General features: G+C 35.5%; 1 protein-coding gene across 1 annotated transcript in view; it reads left to right on the top strand.

Moving 5' to 3' along the window:
* IL1RAPL2 (interleukin 1 receptor accessory protein like 2) overlaps positions 1 to 18,439 on the top strand; it is a 541,686-nt gene that overhangs the window by 244,315 nt on the left and 278,932 nt on the right. Inside the window, exon 4 of the mRNA XM_019949414.2 lies at positions 3,343 to 3,417. Coding sequence (XP_019804973.2) covers positions 3,343 to 3,417 — 75 coding nt within the window. The remainder of the gene's footprint in view (positions 1 to 3,342; positions 3,418 to 18,439) is intronic.

Raw genomic sequence — 18,439 nt, 5'->3', positions numbered from 1 at the left:
GCAGAAAATTGAAAGACTAGCTCAGACCCCAGTTAATCCCTCTAGGGGTCCAGGATAAGTTTTCTAATAAAATTGTAAATCCCCACTGTGTTGTTCATGGGGTCTAGTATTGACAGTTCTCCCCTTCATTTCCCAAACAATAACTGTGATTTTCAGATGATATTTTTTTAAAAAGAAGAAAAATGAAATGAGCTTGCCTACTCATGGCAGCATGTGCTCTAGCTAATCTGCAAATGCTATAATTATGCTATGCGCTGATAGATTTGTCTCTGGGCTGGTGGTCAGGATCCAGATGAACTGCTGCAGTTCCTGCTTTATCATCACAAATGTTTTGCACTTCTTGGCAATTCCCAGGCCTAGACATGATATTGGAATTTAATGAGGTTCCACGCCCATACATCCCACTGGGATGCATTAGGATAAGTGTAAGTTCATCTCCTTTCATTCATGAGTTTAGGGAAAAAAATGTATGTGCATGGAATGTTCTACAGAAACTGTGTTTCAGCTGACTGTTTGCCACAAAGCCGCTCCCACTGGCCTGGGAAACTTAGCTTAATTAGTTTGTAGTCAAAGAGGCTAAAACCATTGATTCAGTACTGAGCATTTTTACCTGTTCTGCCTACAACTTATATCTATCTTCCTATCCATTCTGCATATAGGGGCTTTTGGTGACAAGGGGGCACCAAATGAGACAATGCAAGCTTCATTTAGCTTCATCTCTAAGGTGGCCATAATTGTAACTATCTTCCTTACCTTCCAAGGTCATTGTGTAGATCACATGAACTAATGTATCTGAAAGCACCTTAAAAATTATGAACCACCTGTAAATGTAAGGCACTTAAAATTATCATTAATATTAATAAATTTTAGTAATTGACATTTAACAATAATAAAATCAGAGTAAGTATATCCATAGTCCATGGCAGGAGGTAAGGATGGAGGGCAACAATGACTCCAGATTCATATCCTGATGAAAGTAAAACAAGATATTCACCTTTGAGCATTAAATACATTACCTACAGTTACTTCCCACCTACCACATCCCAATTAATACATTTGCAGGCAAGACATATTTGAAAATAATACTAAGAACAGTTTCCAGCAATCTAAGTGTCAATAATCTGGATGTGTAAGGCAAATTGACAATAATTATGCCAAGTAACCAAAATAATTCTTTTATAAATAAAATGTAGGTGGCTGGAATTTTAAAATTTTTATTCATGTTTTGAATACACAGTATATGAATGTTGTTCAAAATGTATAACAGGTATACAGTGAAAATTAAATCTTCCTCTGCTGGCCAGTACCTCCCTAACCCAACCTTACCCACCACTATTCCCCAATCACCTAGCTCATCTCCTCAAAGGAAATCACTGTTATGAGTTTCACATGTATCCATTCAGAAATATTCCACACTTGTACAAATATATATATGCACGGCACGTGTGCGTGCACACACACACACATGTATATTTTTTACACAAAGGATAGTATACTGTGCACACTGTTTGGAACATTGCTTTTTCATTGAATAATATATCTTGGAGATATTTCATAACAGACGTACAGATTTATCTAATTCTTTTAAGTAGATGTATTGTAATATATCATTATATGGAAGTAACATAATATTATTTAACCAACCTCTTACTGCTGGATATTTTGGTAGTTCTCAATATTTTCCTATTCCAACTGATAGCAAACAACAAAACTGAACATCTGTTGTGACTGGATTTTGAATACAAATATTTAAATTTTGTTTAAAAGCATATCCTTTATATTTCAAATAATATTTAAATATTGATATAAGGTTATTAAGAGTAACTGAACTATTGAAGAAATGAAGACTATAGATATTGTATTTGTGTGTTTGCCTGTATTATGCCAAAATTAGCTTAGTTAGAAAAATATATCATTCAATTCCATAAGGACAAGATGCATTACAGGCCATCAATAAAGATTTGTTGGAAAAATGAGAACAAGTCACTAAAATTTTTCCTTAACAGTTTGGATATCAGGAAGATAAAGCTAATGTTATGTAAAGCTCTTTCCTGGTGCATTTTTTGTTATCAACAATTATTTTGGGAATATCACCAAATTTGTATATTTCCCTAACTTTTCCTATCATGTGATCAACTTTTGTTTCTCTCTTTCTCTTCTAAATATCTTTGCAAATATGAGATGAACTTCTCTCAGGTCGGCACAGAATTCCTAAACCACTCAATTAACAATGGGTTAATGATTATCTCTTTCATACCCAGCTATATTCTATGTCTCTTGTGAATTACAAAGACTTATAAAACATTTCCCTTTGATAGGTAAGAGTCTAGTTGGATAGTTGAAGTAAGGCATAAATACGGGAACAAGTAAAAGGAGCTCAGGGTATAAATAATAGCTTCATATAAGGTTTGTCATAAAGCATTTTATGTCTGTGTGTGCCAAGTCCTGACATTTCTTTCTTCTAGGTGCCTCTCTAAGTTCTACCTCTATTCCTCGATTTGTGTTATTAATTTTTCTTGCATTTCTTTTTCCTTACTCTGCCTTTCCAAATCTTCTCCATTCCTTGAGGTCTGTGTGGAGACTCATTTCCTTCATAAAACTTTGCCCGACCCTGACAACAAATACTGACCTCTCCTTTCTCCATTCCTTTACCACATATAGCCTTAGAGATGAAATGCTACAATTTTATTTTTACTAAATTGTATTCTTTGTTCATCTCTTTACTTTCATGTGCTAATTCTGTGTTCATAGTCCTAGATTATATATTGAAGACAAAGATAAAGATTTTACTTCTTTTCCCTTAGCACTTAGCATAAGACTTAGTGGACAAAAGATGCTCAATCAGTATTTTTGATCATTTATCCTAATGAAGGTACCAGTGTTTTATCATATTGTTTTAGAGATTGAGGTGAGGAGTGAGGGATGATTCAGAGGTATAGAAGGTTCAGTCCACCATAAATGTCCATTAGGGTTATATTTCATTAAGAATATTTAGTACCACAAAGTGGGTATGAAGATTTAATATTTATATGATTATACTCTTAAAATCTGTATTTCTTTACACTCACAAGCTTATAAAACCACTCAAAATAGACCATTCGTTTGATCTTGTTGGAAAGTGTAGCTGTCAAAGTGGCATATTCACAGTGAATCAATGGTGCTCTAAATGTGTTGGGAAGTGGAGATTGTATGGATAGAGTAACAGCTCAAGTAGGAACACTGTCTAATAAATGTTTACGTACTGTCAAGTCTACAAACTTTAAATATCATACACGATAGAATCTTTCTCATCCTGTAATTTATCTCAATTTTTCCATTATCTTCTTTCATTTTCTCTTCTAGCTTTACTCACAGACAAACCTCCCAAGCCATTGTTCCCCATGGAGAATCAGCCAAGTGTTATAGATGTCCAGCTGGGTAAGTCTTCTTCTGGGAATAATAGGTCCTAAACTTCCTCTCTGTTAACAGATGGGGAAAATTGCATGGACCAGGAAAAGTTTATTGCTACTGTTATTACATGCAAATCAATTTGTGTCTGCTCATTTATAACCCTGGAGTTCATTGCAATAGCAGTTTAAGGAAATGAGTTTGTATTGCATCAAGGAGTGGTAATACTAAGTGGTTACACTGGGTATTAAGTGTGCTGTAGGACAGAGCTTTTTAAATCTGTGATTGATAGATTCCTGGGTGTCGTGAATTGGTGATTGGTACAGAAAACTTTTCATGCTTGTCAGTCCCAAATTTTTATTTAGAGAGCACTAACTCCTGGAGAACAAGCCCTTTTTTAAAATAAAAGAGCCCCTCAGTACAGACTTTAAAACGATCTGATAATATTATTTCCAATGGCACAATCCAGGGCTATTTAAAACGTATTTTTAGGTTGAGATCCTAAATATTTATGAATCATCTGGAGTAGGAAAATATAACAAGTTGATTCATGGGTGCTAGTGCCTTTTTACAGATTCAAAGTCACAAGGTGTTGAGCCTCCTGCCACTAAACCTTATGTTTCAAGAAATTTAAGCTTGAAATTCAGAGGCTTGCTAGGGTCTCTTTCAAACCACGGCCTTTACTCTAAACTATATTCTTTAACATCTGTGAGCTTTCATCTATCTTGGGTTTTATTCTATTCTTCAGTTCTAATAATTTCTTCAATTCTAAACAAGAGAACTGGGTAAATATGCTGGTAACATATTAGTCGTACTTTGGGCATATGACATTGAAATATGTGACCAGTGGTACCTACCAATTATATAGCTAGGGAAGATGAATTGGCCCCAATATTTCAGTCACTTCGGAAGTTTTTGACTCAACTTTTGATCTTTCCAATCCAACTTGGATTGTTAGAGACTTATTTCTATCTTAAAAATAGGTGAGAGAAAATTACATTCCTAAGAGCTTGTTCATTTTTTAAGAATGAAATATAACACATTATAGTTAATGCAGCCTAGCAGTATGAGTACCAGAGTTAAGTATTTTAAAACAAAAAGAAAATAATAAACATGTTATTAAGAGTGGGATGGTGAATATTTTGTTGATAATGTTGAAGATTAGACTATGGCTCTCTCCCCACCACTTGTATATTATTTTGCAGAGTCATCATATTTTGTTAAAGCCAAATCTAGATGTGCAGACACACTCCTTCAGTAAGTTTTATATACTCACATCTTTCCATCCACACTGATATAAAATACCTCAAGGGTACTCTGGTTTGCCAGGGGTTACATGAAGCCATAAGATGATCTTGTATCATTTGTTGAAGATTCAAGTGAATAAGTTATTTCTATATGAAAACATAAACTAAAGAGTAGCAAGCAAAATTCACACAACTATTTCAATTAAAACATGACTAAATTTTGTGTTTGTGGCCCCTAGGGGGATACTTCTTCATTCTCCTCTGCCATTAAGCAAACTTCAACAGAAAAGTTTGAGGAGTGTTGCTCTAAAGGAAGGAGGGAGACCCTTGTAGGAAGTAAATTTCATTCAGATTCACTGGGTGTCACACTTGTCTGTTGTATTCAGGACATCTCTAAGATGTGTACTTTTTATAAATATGTATTCCAACACAGGTATGTATACCAAAATAATTCACCAACACCACCCTGTAAAATCATTAAAGTAATTTGCCTCCAATTTACGTTAGATGCAAGGCTGAACTTTTCAGTTTTTAGTTTGTTACACAATTTGGAAACAACTTTATTGACAGAAAAATGGAGACCTGCCCATTTTTCATTCCAGAAAGGCTGTTTCTCCAAGATGCTAAATCGACCATGTAATTCAGAGAAAGAAAAACAAAATCACTTAAACAAGATCTTTGGCATTTCAAGGAGCACATGACTGGTTAATTTTAAGTGATTTTTAACTTTTCCACAGATTTATTTAGTACTGTTTATTCACAACTGGAAATCATTTTGTAATTTACTCATGCCTCAATAGTAAGGTGATGTTAGAAGCACTATAAATGCCAGAGAGCTCTTCAGTGTTGGTGGGGGCTCTGCAGTCAGAATGATGAGGGCTTAGAAACCCTAGGCATAAAAATGAGCTAGAGAAAGATAACTGTGGTGATTGGACATCCCTGTCTATATCTTGAAAACTTTTAGAATTAACTAAGATCTCAAAACTTCTAGAAATTATTTTCCTTCATTTTTTAAAGTTTACCTAGCACATGCAGTTTTATACATCCTTAAACTAGAACTAAAATTAGAACTACCCAAAATACAACAATCCAATCTAAATGGCTAAGCACATTACCAAGTTCAGTTTTGTCAAATCCCAATATTTGAAAATTTGGGATAGCATTGTAGTGGATTAAAGTTAGCCCCAGATTTTCGCCTATTCCTACCATCTAAACATAGTTTCTCATCCCCCTCCCCTTGAATCTGGTTGGCCTAGGATATACTTGACCAATAGAGTATAGCAGAAATGATATTCTGAGATGTTGGAGGTTGGGTCAAAAGGAATCTTGTAACTTCTCTTTGGATCTCTTGGTCTGGTCTGAAACTACCATGCTGTGAGAAACTCAAGACACATGTAGAGACCCTAGAGGTTGAGATGCCATGTGGAGAAAGAAAGGCCAATAAAACACCAAGGCACCAGACATGTGAGTGTATGAACCCATATTGGAAGTGGATCCTCCAGTCCCAGATGCCCTGACCTATGCCACGTAGTTCAGAGATAAACTACTGAGCTGAACTCTTCTTAGATTTCTGACCCAAAAAGTCATAATCAACCAAAAAAAATGGTTATCACTAGTCACTAAGTTAGGTATAGTTGGTTAAACAATAGATACCTGGAACAAACATTAATTAATTTTCTCTAGAACATTTTGAAGTCCACTTTACCCATGAACAAGAGTCTCATGCAGGCATTTTATGCAAAGTTAGAAATATTGTAGGAAATATTTGAGTATCAGCTTCAAGATAGTTTTAGAAAGCATGATCTAGAATTATTATTTATGTGTTTGTTTGAGGGCTGCACTCAGTTAACAGTTCTGCACATTTGTAAAGGCAATCCAGTAAATGAAAACTTTCAGTCCAGATGAACACTTTTTAGTGCATGGAGTTGGCATCAGTACAGATATTTTGTTGTGTCTCTAGAGGAAAATAAACATCTTGACTTTCTCTCTCCTATAGTGTAATCCATTACTCATCCACAAGGTTATAGAAATTTACATATTTTTGCTGACATAGTGATGACAGTTTGGTTGTTGCTAAATTTTGTTCACACTATAATGCTGAAAGAAGATTAATCTTAACAAATAACTATATATGTTGAGATGATAAACATGTTCTTAACAAAATAATATTAAAATTACTGCTCTCACAAAGCAAGTCTATTCAGCTAAAGCTGCCTGTGGTAATGTATGAAATATAAAGATAAAAGCAATGTATAAAACACACACACAAATCCAGTTTGGCCTTATTACCTTCCATTTATTTTCTCCCTCTGAAAGTAGAAAAAATAACACTGCATCACAGTATATTAATTTATATTGTACTTTAATACAAAATTATTAAAGCATCATAGTGATATCTGCCCCACTTGAAATGTATTGATGCTAGGTAGACCCTCTTTTGGTTACTGTTTCTTTTATAGAACACAAACACATGCTTTACAAACTGTTACAGATGCCTAGAAACTTTGAAAAAGCTATGAACAAATGTGGGTGAAAAGATTTGAGATCTGACATTTCATTGCAGTTAACGGTGAATTAGGAAATGTGCCCTGTTCCTCTCATTGATGATGATAACTATTTTCCTGGGAGTTCCTAAGACTTAAACTACCAGTCAGTGTTATGCATAAAATAAATATACCAGGAAGAAATAGAAAACATGAACAGACCAAACACAAGCACTGAAATTGAAACTGTGATTAAAAATCTTCCAACAAACAAAAGCCCAGGGCCACATGGCTTCACAGGCGAATTCTATCAAACACTTAGAGAAGAACTAACACCTATCCTTCACAAACTCTTCCAAAATATAACAGAGGGAGGAACACTCCCAAACTCATTCTACGAGGCCACCATCATCCTAATACCAAAACCACAAAGAAAGAAAACTACAGGTCAATACAACTGACGAACATAGATGCAAAACCCCTCAAAAAAATACTAGCAAACAGAATCGAATAACACATTAAAAGGATCATACAGCATGATCAAGTGGGGCTTATCCCAGGAATGCAAGGACTCTTCAATATATGCAAATCAATAAACGTAATAAGCCATATTAACAAATTGAAGGAGAAAAACCATATGATCTTCTCAAGAGATGCAGAAAAAGCTTTTGACAAAATTCAACACCCATTTTTGATAAAAACCCTCCAGAAAGTAGGCATAGAGGGAACTTACCTCAACATAATAAAGGCCATATATGACAAACCCACAGCCAACGTTCTCAATGGTGAAAAACTGAAACCATTTCCTCTAAGATCAGGAACAAGACCAGGTTGTCCACTCTCATCACTATTATTCAACATAGTTTTGGAAGTTTTAGCCACAGTAATCAGAGAAGAAAAAGAAATAAAAGGAATGCAAACCAGAAAAGGAGAGGTAAAGCTCTCACTGTTTGCAGGAGACATGATACTATACATAGAGAATCCTAAAGATGCTACCAGAAAACTACTAGAGCTAAACAATGAATTTGGTAAAATAGCAGGATACAGAATTAATGCACAGAAATCTCTTGCATTCCTATTCACTAATGATGCAAAATATGAAAGAGAAATTAAGGAAACATTCCCATTTATCATTGCAACAAAAATAATAAAATAACTAGGAATCAACCTACCTAAGGAGACAAAAGACCTGTATGCAGAAAACTATAAGACACTGATGAAAGAAATCAAAGATGATACAAACAGATGGAGAGATATACCACGTTCTTGGATTGGAAGAATCAACATTGTGAAAATGACTATACTACCCAAAGCAATCTTCAGATTCAGTGCAATCCCTATTAAACTATTAGGGGCATTTTTCACAGAACTAGACCAAATAATTTTACAATTTGTATGGAAACATAAAGGACCCTGAATAGCCAAAGCAATCTTGAGAAAGAAAAACGGAGCTGGAGGAATCAGGCTCCCTGACTTCAGACTATATTACAAATCTACAGTCATCAAGATGGTATGGTACTGGTGCAAAAACAGAAATACACATCAGTGGGACAGGATAGGAAGCCCAAAGATAAACCCACACACATATGGTCACCTTATCTTTGACAAAGGAGGCAAGAATGTACAATGGAGAAAAGACAGCCTCTTTAATATGTGGTGCTGGGAAAATTGGACAGCTACATGTAAAAGAATGAAATTAGAAAACTTCCTAACACCATACACAAAAATAAACTCAAAATGGATTAAAGATCTAAATGTAAGGCCAGACACTATAAAACTCTTAGAGGAAAACATAGGCAGAACACACTATGACATAAATCACAGCAAGATCCTTTTTATCCACCTCCTAGAGAAATGGAAATAAAAACAAAAATAAACAAATGGGACCTAATGAACCTTAAAAGCTTTTGCACAGCGAACAAAAACATAAACAAGAGGGAAAGACAACCCTCAGAATGGGAGAAAATATTTGCAAATGAAGCAACTGACAGAGAATTATTCTCCAAAATATACAAACAGCTAACGCAGTTCAATATCAAAAAAACAAACAACGCAATCCAAAAATGGGTGGAAGACCTAAATAGACATTTCTCCACAGAAGATATACAGATTGCCAACAAACACATGAAAGGATGATCAACATCACTAATCTTTAGAGAAATGCAAATCAAAACTACAATGAGATATCAGCTCACGCTGGTCAGAATGGCTATCATCAGAAAATCTACTAACAATAAATGCTGGAGAGGGCGTGGAGAAAAGGGAACCCTCTTGCACTGCTGGTGGGAATGTAAATTGATACAGCCACTATGGAGAAGAGTATGGAAGTTCCTTAAAAAAACTCAAAATAGAACTACCATATGGCCCAGCAATCCCACTAGTGGACATATACCCTGAGAAAACCATAATTCAGGAGACATGTACCACAATATTCATTGCAACACTATCTACAATAGCCAGGACATGGAAGCAACCTACGTGTCCATCAACAGATGAATGGATAAAGAAGATGTGTCACATATATACAATGGAATATTACTCAGCCATAAAAAGCAACAAAATTGAGTGAGAGAGAGGCATGGACATATATACACTACCAAACGTAAGGTAGGTAGCTAGTGGGAAGCAGCTGCATAGCACAGGGAGATCAGCTCGGTGCTTTGTGACCACCTAGAGGGGTGGGATAGGGAGGGTGGGAGGGAGGGAGACGCAAGAGGGAAGAGATATGGGAACATATGTATATGTATAACTGATTCACTTTGTTACAAAGCAGAAACTAACACACCATTGTAAAGCAATTATACTCCAATAAAGATGTAAAAAAAAAATTGAGTTATTTGTAGTGAGGTGGATGGACCTAGAGTCTGTCATACAGAGTGAAGTAAGTCAGAAAGAGAAAAACAAATACAGTATGCTAACACATATATATGGAATAAAAAAAAAAGCTTTTGATGGACCTAGGAGCAGGACAGGAATAAAGACACAGACGTATACAATGGACTTGAGGACACGGGGTGGGGAGGAGAAGCTGTGATGAAGTGAGAGAGTAGCATTGACATATATACACTGCCGAATGTAAAATAGCTAGCTAGTGGGAAGCAGCTACATTGCACAGGGAGATCATCTCCATGCTTTGTGACCACATAGAGGGGTGGGATAGGGAGGCTCAAGAGGGAGGGGATATGGGAATATACGTATACATATAGCTGATTCACTTTGTTTTACAGCAGAAACTAACACAACACTGTAAAGGAATTATACTCCAATAAAGATGTAAAAAAAAATAGAATAGTTTTGAGGATTGTGGCAAGTGAAAGCAATTTCAGGCAAATGTAAATGGATTACCAAAGGTGGATTTAGAATAAGTGTCTTCAAACTTTTTGTAAAAGCCTAGATAGTAAATATTTTAGGCTTTGTGTGCTATATGTTCTTCACTATAAGTATCATGTAGTGTGAAAGTAGCACAGATATTTATATGAGCATGACTGAGTCCTCATAAAACTTTATTTATGAGAACTAGGATTTCAATGTTACATACATAATTTTCATATGTCATGAAATATTATTCTTCCTTCAATTTGTTTGCAAATATTTGAAAAATGTAAAAATCATAGCATGTGGACCATACCAAAACAGAAGTTGGGCCCGCTGTGTCCCTGGGGTTGCAGCTTACTGGTCCCTGGTGTAGAAGCAAAAAAGTACTAGGCGCCTCAGATGCTGAACATCAACTTCATGTTGAGTAAAAGTGTTTACTCACTAATTGTTAATATGGTTATTTACATTACCCTGAGGATTTTAAATGAAAATAATTCTTGTGGATAACCTTGGATCATTATGCTCATGACGACCATATTTGCTAAAGTATGTAAATTAGTAAATTGCAACTCGCTAGTGCTGTTTCCTATGTTGGTTCTAAAAATTAAGCAAAGACTATTGTTTTGATAATAAACCTCAGGGTATAGAAAAAATAAATATAAACACTGTTTATTTTCTTTTTCTGTGTTAAAGAGTCAAAAAGGAGGCCTGTGGGCCTCAGTCATATAAGAAAAACTCAGACCAGTGGAATAGTTCCAAGCTAATTGAATACCAGATGAATCTGATCCAGTATGAAAGAGTCTCTTTATTTCTCTTCTATTCTCATTCAGAATTTGTTTTATTTTTATAGGCTGTTTAAATTCATACTTAATGACTGTGTTATGTGCTACTGGCTCAAAAACTTTCTCTGTGTGTATAAGGAGTTTTAATCTTCATCAGAAATCAATGTCACCATCAGTTTCTACTTAAAATTATATTAGGTCCCCTAAGAGACCACTGTATACTACAAGAGAATAAGGGAAAATATAATATTTAATGCAATACTCAGGACTACAAGGCAAAAAAATAACTAATTGAACCCTAATTTAGGAAATTAGCTGTTTAGCCAAATCAATCTTATTTTTAAACTCAGTATACATAAAAACATTTTTTGCATTCTTAGTTGATGCCAAACACTGTGTTAGAACCTGGGGATATAGAGGTTAACAAAATGAGGGCCTTGGCCTTAAGGTGTTTCTCAGTCTAGTGGGGAAGAGAGATGTGTAAGCAGAATTACAATGCAATATGATAACGGCCAAAACAGATAACGGCCAAAACAGAGATGGGAAAAGGGAGAGTGACATTTTTGTGGCAAGACCTCATAAATTAACAGTTCTATACTCTTTGACTTTCACTCAATATAATGACAAATCTCTGTAACCTCAATCCAAGTATTAAATTTATGTGAAAATAATTAAAAATTGCCAAGGTATAACCTTTTATAATAATAAATTATCTACCATTTCTTCAATATGGTAAATACTAAAAATGGAAACTTATGATATCCCTGAGTCTCTTCAGTTTAGCAAAATTAGCCAACTATTTCTAAAGTTGTCATAGAACAAATAATCCAAAGCAGGTCACCAACAAATTGAGCTAAAGTGTCAAGCCATAATTAATATCAATATAAATAGCAATACATGATTATTCCATAAGCTCGAATCATGTATGTGTCGTGTATATAATGGTGGTAGCAAGGGATTTATTTAATTATTTTTGTTTTTGTATACCCCTCCTATGCTTTTAACTTCAAATAACTCCTTAAAACCTTCACTTAATTTAATCTTGAATAAGTGAAGACTTTGGAGAGGAAGAAGAAGGGTATCATGAGTTCACTCAGCATTCTTGGCACACATAATTGGAGCTGGTTCATGGCAGCATTCACTGTCCCTTGTAGATATTCTAGGGTTAGTGAGCTGTTTCCAAAAGATCTATTTTTTGCAGGATAACATGTACAAGCTTAGCCTGGGGCTACACCAAACTGCAAACTATTCTATTCCCCAGATTGTACAACGTGTGCATTATTTACAGCTTTGGAAATTCTGAGCCAAGCCTTTTCCCTAAGAGTTGGCTGCCATATTAATGCTTGAGATTGAATCTGGTTTACTTACTTTGTCTAAGTTTGTATAACTTAATAGCACAGGGCGATCAGCTCAGTGCTTTGTGACCACCTGGAGGGGTGGGATAGGGAGGGGGGGAGGGAGGGAGACGCAAGAGGGAAGAGATTTAGGAACATATGTATATGTATAACTGATTCACTTGGTTATAAAGCAGAAACTAACACACCATTGTAAAGCAATTATACTCCAAAAAAGATGTAAAAAAAAATCATACTTGTTTTGAGGCACTTGACAATGAAAAGAAAAAAGTTAACACTTAAGATTTATCTGTAATGTAATGAGTTAATTATGAACATCTTAGGAATAACATGATTGTTGACCAGACCTCTATTCCATATATTGCTATTTGGGGGCATTGCTGAAGTTTATGGCTCATTGAGATAATTAATATAAGCTTGAGGGTGTTTCATCACACTTTCACTAATGCCAATACAATGATTTTATACATATCAAAGCAAAATTTGAGAATTTACTATGTATAGACACTGCAATAGGCATGTGTACATACACTGTCTTATTTATTCCTCACAAGAGCCCAAAGTAGTAGTAGGTACTGTTGAACCATTTTGCAGATGAGGAAACTTGGCCTCAGACAGATGAAATAATTTTCCTGAGGTTACATATTTAGTAAGTGGTAAAAATGGGATTTCGATCAGATTTGTCTGACTCCAAAGTTTGCGTTATTTTTATTGCAGCATACTGAGTATGGTAACTTTATCTAGGCCCAAAATTATATCCTCAAAAAAGCTATCAGGCCAATAGAGACATTTTAATAATAATAACAACAACAATAATAATTGTATTATATGTATTATAACTACATGTGAAATAGTAATTATTTAGCAATAGCTCTACTAGTAATAATTATTATTGTTATAATAATATTTAGTATGATTATTTAATAATAGCTCTACTACTACTACTAGTTTTTATTGCCAGTAGTAGTTGTTGCAGTGGTAGTAGTAGTAGCAGTAATGATAGTAGAGCTATCATTTATTGCTTGCTTACCGCATACTGACACTATATTAATACTTTATATGAGCTATCTCATTTAATCCTCCCAATGATTTTGTGGAATGGATGCAACTATTTGTCCCATTTTTAAGAGAATCATTAAGATATTATTCATACACCATACAACTGATCTACTTAAATCATACATTTCAATTATTCCTAATATATTCAAAATTGGGCAACCCTCACCACAATCAATTTCAGAACATTTCAACATCCCCAAAAGAAACTCCAAACCCATTAGCAGTCACTTCTCAGTCCCGCACCTTCACCCCCACCACCATCTCTACGCAACCACTAATCAATTTTCTTTGTCTATAAATTTGCCTATTCTGGACATTTAATATAAATGAAATCATACAACATGTGGTCTTTTGTGATTGGCTTCTTATACTTAGTATATTGTGCTCAAGGTTCAAACATGTTGTAGCTTATATAAGTACTTCACCCCTTTTTAACTGCCAAATAATATTCCATTGTATGGATATACCACATATTATTTATCCATATATCAATTTAAGGACATTTTTATTGTTTCTACTCTTTGGCTATTATAAAGAATTCTTCTATAAATGTTAGTGTACACATTTTTGTATGGATATATGTTATCATTTCTCTTGGGTTATCATTTCTACCTAGGAATAGAACTGTTGGATCACTGGTTACTCTATATTTAAACTTTTAAGGAACTGCCAGATTTTTCCCAAAGCAACTACACCATTTTACATTCTCAGTAGAAATACACAAGCATTCCAATTTATTCACATCCTCACCAACACTTGTTCTTTTCCATTCTTTTGATAATAGTTATCCTAGTAGGTATTTAGTGGTATCTCATTTTGGTTTTGATTTACACTTCTGTAATGGTTAATTATGTTAAGTATCTTTTTTGCGTGTTTATTTGCCATTTGTATATCTTTGGAGAAATGTCTATGGATCATTTTTAAAATGATAAAATTTGGCTCAGAGAGGTCATATAACTTACCCAAGTTAGTAAGCAGTTTATAAATAGTGAGGCCTAAGTAAGTTGACACTCTTAACACTTACCCATAATGTCCATTAATGTTAGTACTGTTGTTTACTCAGTCTCTTTGCATTGGGGGCTTAGTTCTGTTCCCATTTTAAAATGGATTTTGGACAGAAGTCGAGTGATCCTATAAGTTAAAAGAGTATCCTGTGTGAATTAATTCAGTGGGAGAATAGGAATGAGTAAGAGAAATTATTTTGAGTTATTGACCTTTGTAACGCATGCCAAAACACATTTTCAAATGGCAAACTAATTCAGAACCTGCAGGCATACCTGAAAACAGGCTATGAAACACAAGGCAGTATGGCAAAACTTTCCAAAGGGATGTACACTTAAGTGACCAGGAAGCTGCATGTATGCTTCATCATCTGAACAAATACCAAGAAATTCATCTGTGTCACTCAATAATAGGAGGGATAGATTAGAGACTAAAAAATACGTTAGGGGGCTTCCCTTGTGGCGCAGTGGTTGAGAGTCTGCCTGCCGATGTAGAGAAGACGGGTTTGTGTCCCGGTCCGGGAAGATCCCACATGCCGCGAAGCGGCTGGGCCCGTGAGCCATGGCTGCTGAGCCTGCGCGTCCGGAGCCTGTGCTCCGCAATGGGAGAGGCCACAGCAGTGAGAGGCCATTGTACTGCAAAAAAAAAAAAAAAAAAAAAAAAAGTGGAGAGTTTCCTAACTTTTTTTTTTTTTTTTTGCAGTACGCGGGCCTCTCACTGTTATGGCCTCTCCCGTGCGGAGCACAGGCTCCGGACGCGCAGGCTCAGCGGCCATGGCTCACGGGCCCAGCCGCTTCGCGGCATGTGGGATCTTCCCGGACCGGGACACGAACACCGTCTTCTCTACATCGGCAGGCAGACTCTCAACCACTGTGCCACCAGGGGAGCCCAGAAACTCTCTACTTTTGGAACTTATTAGGAATATGTGTCAACTAAGGACACTATTCCCTAATAGCATGTTTTGTCTTTATTAATATCAATACCATCAGCTTTATAATTCTTTTCAGCAGTTCTGTCCTCTAACCCATTTTAACAAGTGGATAGTGTATGCTTTTTAAATATCTGGAAAGGGAAAAAATAAAGCTACCTCTTTTGACTATGTCTTAACATCCAACATGAACAGGGGGGAAAAAAGAATAATTTAGACACCCCTTCCAACTCAAATAGCTTATTTTATGTAAATAAAAGTGGATTTTATATTATAGGTAAACTTGTAGAAAATTGAGGGAAATATCACCTGGCTGGTTCACACATAAATGACTTTTAAGTGTCTTCAGAATTGAGGTGGAAGTGTGACTTTGCATCATTTAAATAAGTCCCTTAATTATTTTATACACTTCATTTGTACAGATCTGGCTTAAGCTTTGGAAGATCTTTTGCTTCTTTAGAAATAGGTTTTTTTTTCAGAAATCACATAGAGATATCAGGAGTGTTATATAAATATATGGTTTTGTTAATAGGCACATGTGCTGCTGTTAATTAAACACCCGAAATTTTCCCACTTTCCTTCCCATCCTTACCCTAATTATCTCCTACACTGTTATGGTGGACAACCGTAGATCAGACTCAACACAAAATAAGGGCCAGGCAAGAGATCTGGAGGAAAAACTCAGAGGTTTCTGAAGACAGAGCTGACAGTCTAGAGTCAAGGTAACAACCTGAAGTCTGGAAGTTTACAGCAAGGTGGTGAGCAAATAGGTCAGGTCAAAGAACACACCAATCTTGGGCTCCTAGCAAGGTGAGAAAGTCAAAGGCTGAGAAGCCATCCAAAATCAAGCAACACATGGATACTGAAAAATCAAAAACAGTGGCATTAGACCTGTAAGAGTTGGCACTTGTTTCCCATAAGAGAAAGGTATTGTCACTGGGCATGGTCCCTAAAAAGGAAGTTGGAAAGAACTGGGGCTTAAAGTAATGCAGAGGAGGATCCACCTGACAGTTAGGAGCAGTTTATGAACACAGGGGTGAGAAAGGGAGCTCCATCAAAAAGAGTGAAAGGCAAACTTAGCCTGAGACCAGTTCTGATAGAAATAGTCTAGTCTTTGCCAATACCTGAATTTTTAAAATTGAATTAATAGTATATGCATCATGTCCAAAAATACATTTTAGTTTTGTTTACAAATGCAGTATCAACCCCAGAGCTTCCATATATTGATATTTTGCATATGCTTTATACATTTGTTTTCCATGAACAGCAGCTTTGGTCCACTGAGGGCCTATAACAGGTAGTTTGTTTCCTTCATTGCAAATGTGTTGGGAGTCCTCCCATTGCTATAATGATGATTTTCCATTTAATAGCTAAGCTGTTTGATAAGATTTTTACTTGGTGAGATGATAACCATGGTGTGTCTCAAGGCTGATTGTGATGATGAGTCAGCAGAGGAACAGAAAAAAGGTGAACATTTGGAGTGAGACCCTGCCATAGAGGAGAGGGAATTTTGGTTAAGGCCCAAACTGAAAAACCCTTATCTCAATTATGGGAAAATATTAAGTTCTTTAGAGAGGAAAGAATTGTGATAATTTTAGATAAGAGAATTACAGAAGGGAAAAATTATTTTTTTAACTTTTTAATTTATTTTGGAATAGAGCTGATTAACAATGTTGTGATAGTTTCAGGTGCACAGCAAAGGGACCCAGCCATACATGTGCATGTGTCCATTCTGCCCCAGACTCCCCTCCCATCCAGGCTGCCACATAACACTGAGCAGAGTTCCTTATGGGGAAAGGATTAATTTTAATACTTATATCTCATATTTATGCAGTATACTTCTCTAAGTAACTCAAAGTTTTTGTCAGGTACTATTTACTTAATTTCTTTAATATTTTTGGAAAATAGGATGAGTCATTATTAACCATTGGCGTGTTGAGATTAAAGTTCTTTGTGACACCCACAGGCATTTTAACTAAACATACTAGTGAGGAATTAGCTGGACCAGTAATAAATGAATAAATTCATTTATTCATTAAATAAATGATTATTAGCCTGACCAATTATCAGGCAGCTCAGAATTACTGTTGACTCTGCTATTATATATGTACAATTGTATAGCAAGGATGATCTATTTACTCACTTCTGGATGTTTTACTACTTTCTATCTCACTCTAGTAATTAGCTTTATTAACCTAGTAACAGCTGTTCTCATGAGTGACCACTTAGTATATCAGACTAGTAGGTCTTAAACTTTGAAGATTGGTAGCCTGTGTTTGCATTTACTCTTTGGCTCTATGTGTTGATTCTTGGTATTTTAGTTTTTATATTCTTCTGATGTGCAAAGTATTCTTAAAGAGGACAGGTAAAAAGCAAATAAAATGGTGATAGTAGTGGGTACATGTTAACATTTGCAAAGGACAAGAGGGAGACCCTGCCTTCATACAATGTGTAGAAATAGTTCAGTAAGAATGGAATTTCTCTTTGTCAAAGGCAAGTCCATGGTTCTATTAGTCCTCTAGGCTATTGTTTCTTTTAAACCTTCTATTTGACTTCTGTTATGTCTGTATATGCCTGTATATGCCACAGAATAATTCTATTAATCACCTTCAGTTGTCTTCTCCAAATGGATTGTTTTATTATATTTAATCTACTCTTATCAGCATCTTAATTACACCCCTTTATTTATAGCAGACGTAAACTTAGTACAATTTATTTCATTCTACAGATCTGGAAACCAGCATCACATCAAAAGTCACTGAACAAACAGACCAAGATCATTCAGTATAAAATGTCTCAAACTTTTCCCCTCTGTTTCAAAATGTCTCTTAATTTTTATCCTTTCTTTTCCCCTTTCCTCTATTCTAGGAAGAAGAGGTGC

The sequence above is a fragment of the Tursiops truncatus genome, chromosome X, assembly GCF_011762595.2.
Source record: "Tursiops truncatus isolate mTurTru1 chromosome X, mTurTru1.mat.Y, whole genome shotgun sequence".
In the NCBI taxonomy this organism is placed as follows: Eukaryota; Metazoa; Chordata; class Mammalia; order Artiodactyla; family Delphinidae; genus Tursiops; species Tursiops truncatus.
This window is presented reverse-complemented; position numbering and strand designations above follow the sequence as displayed.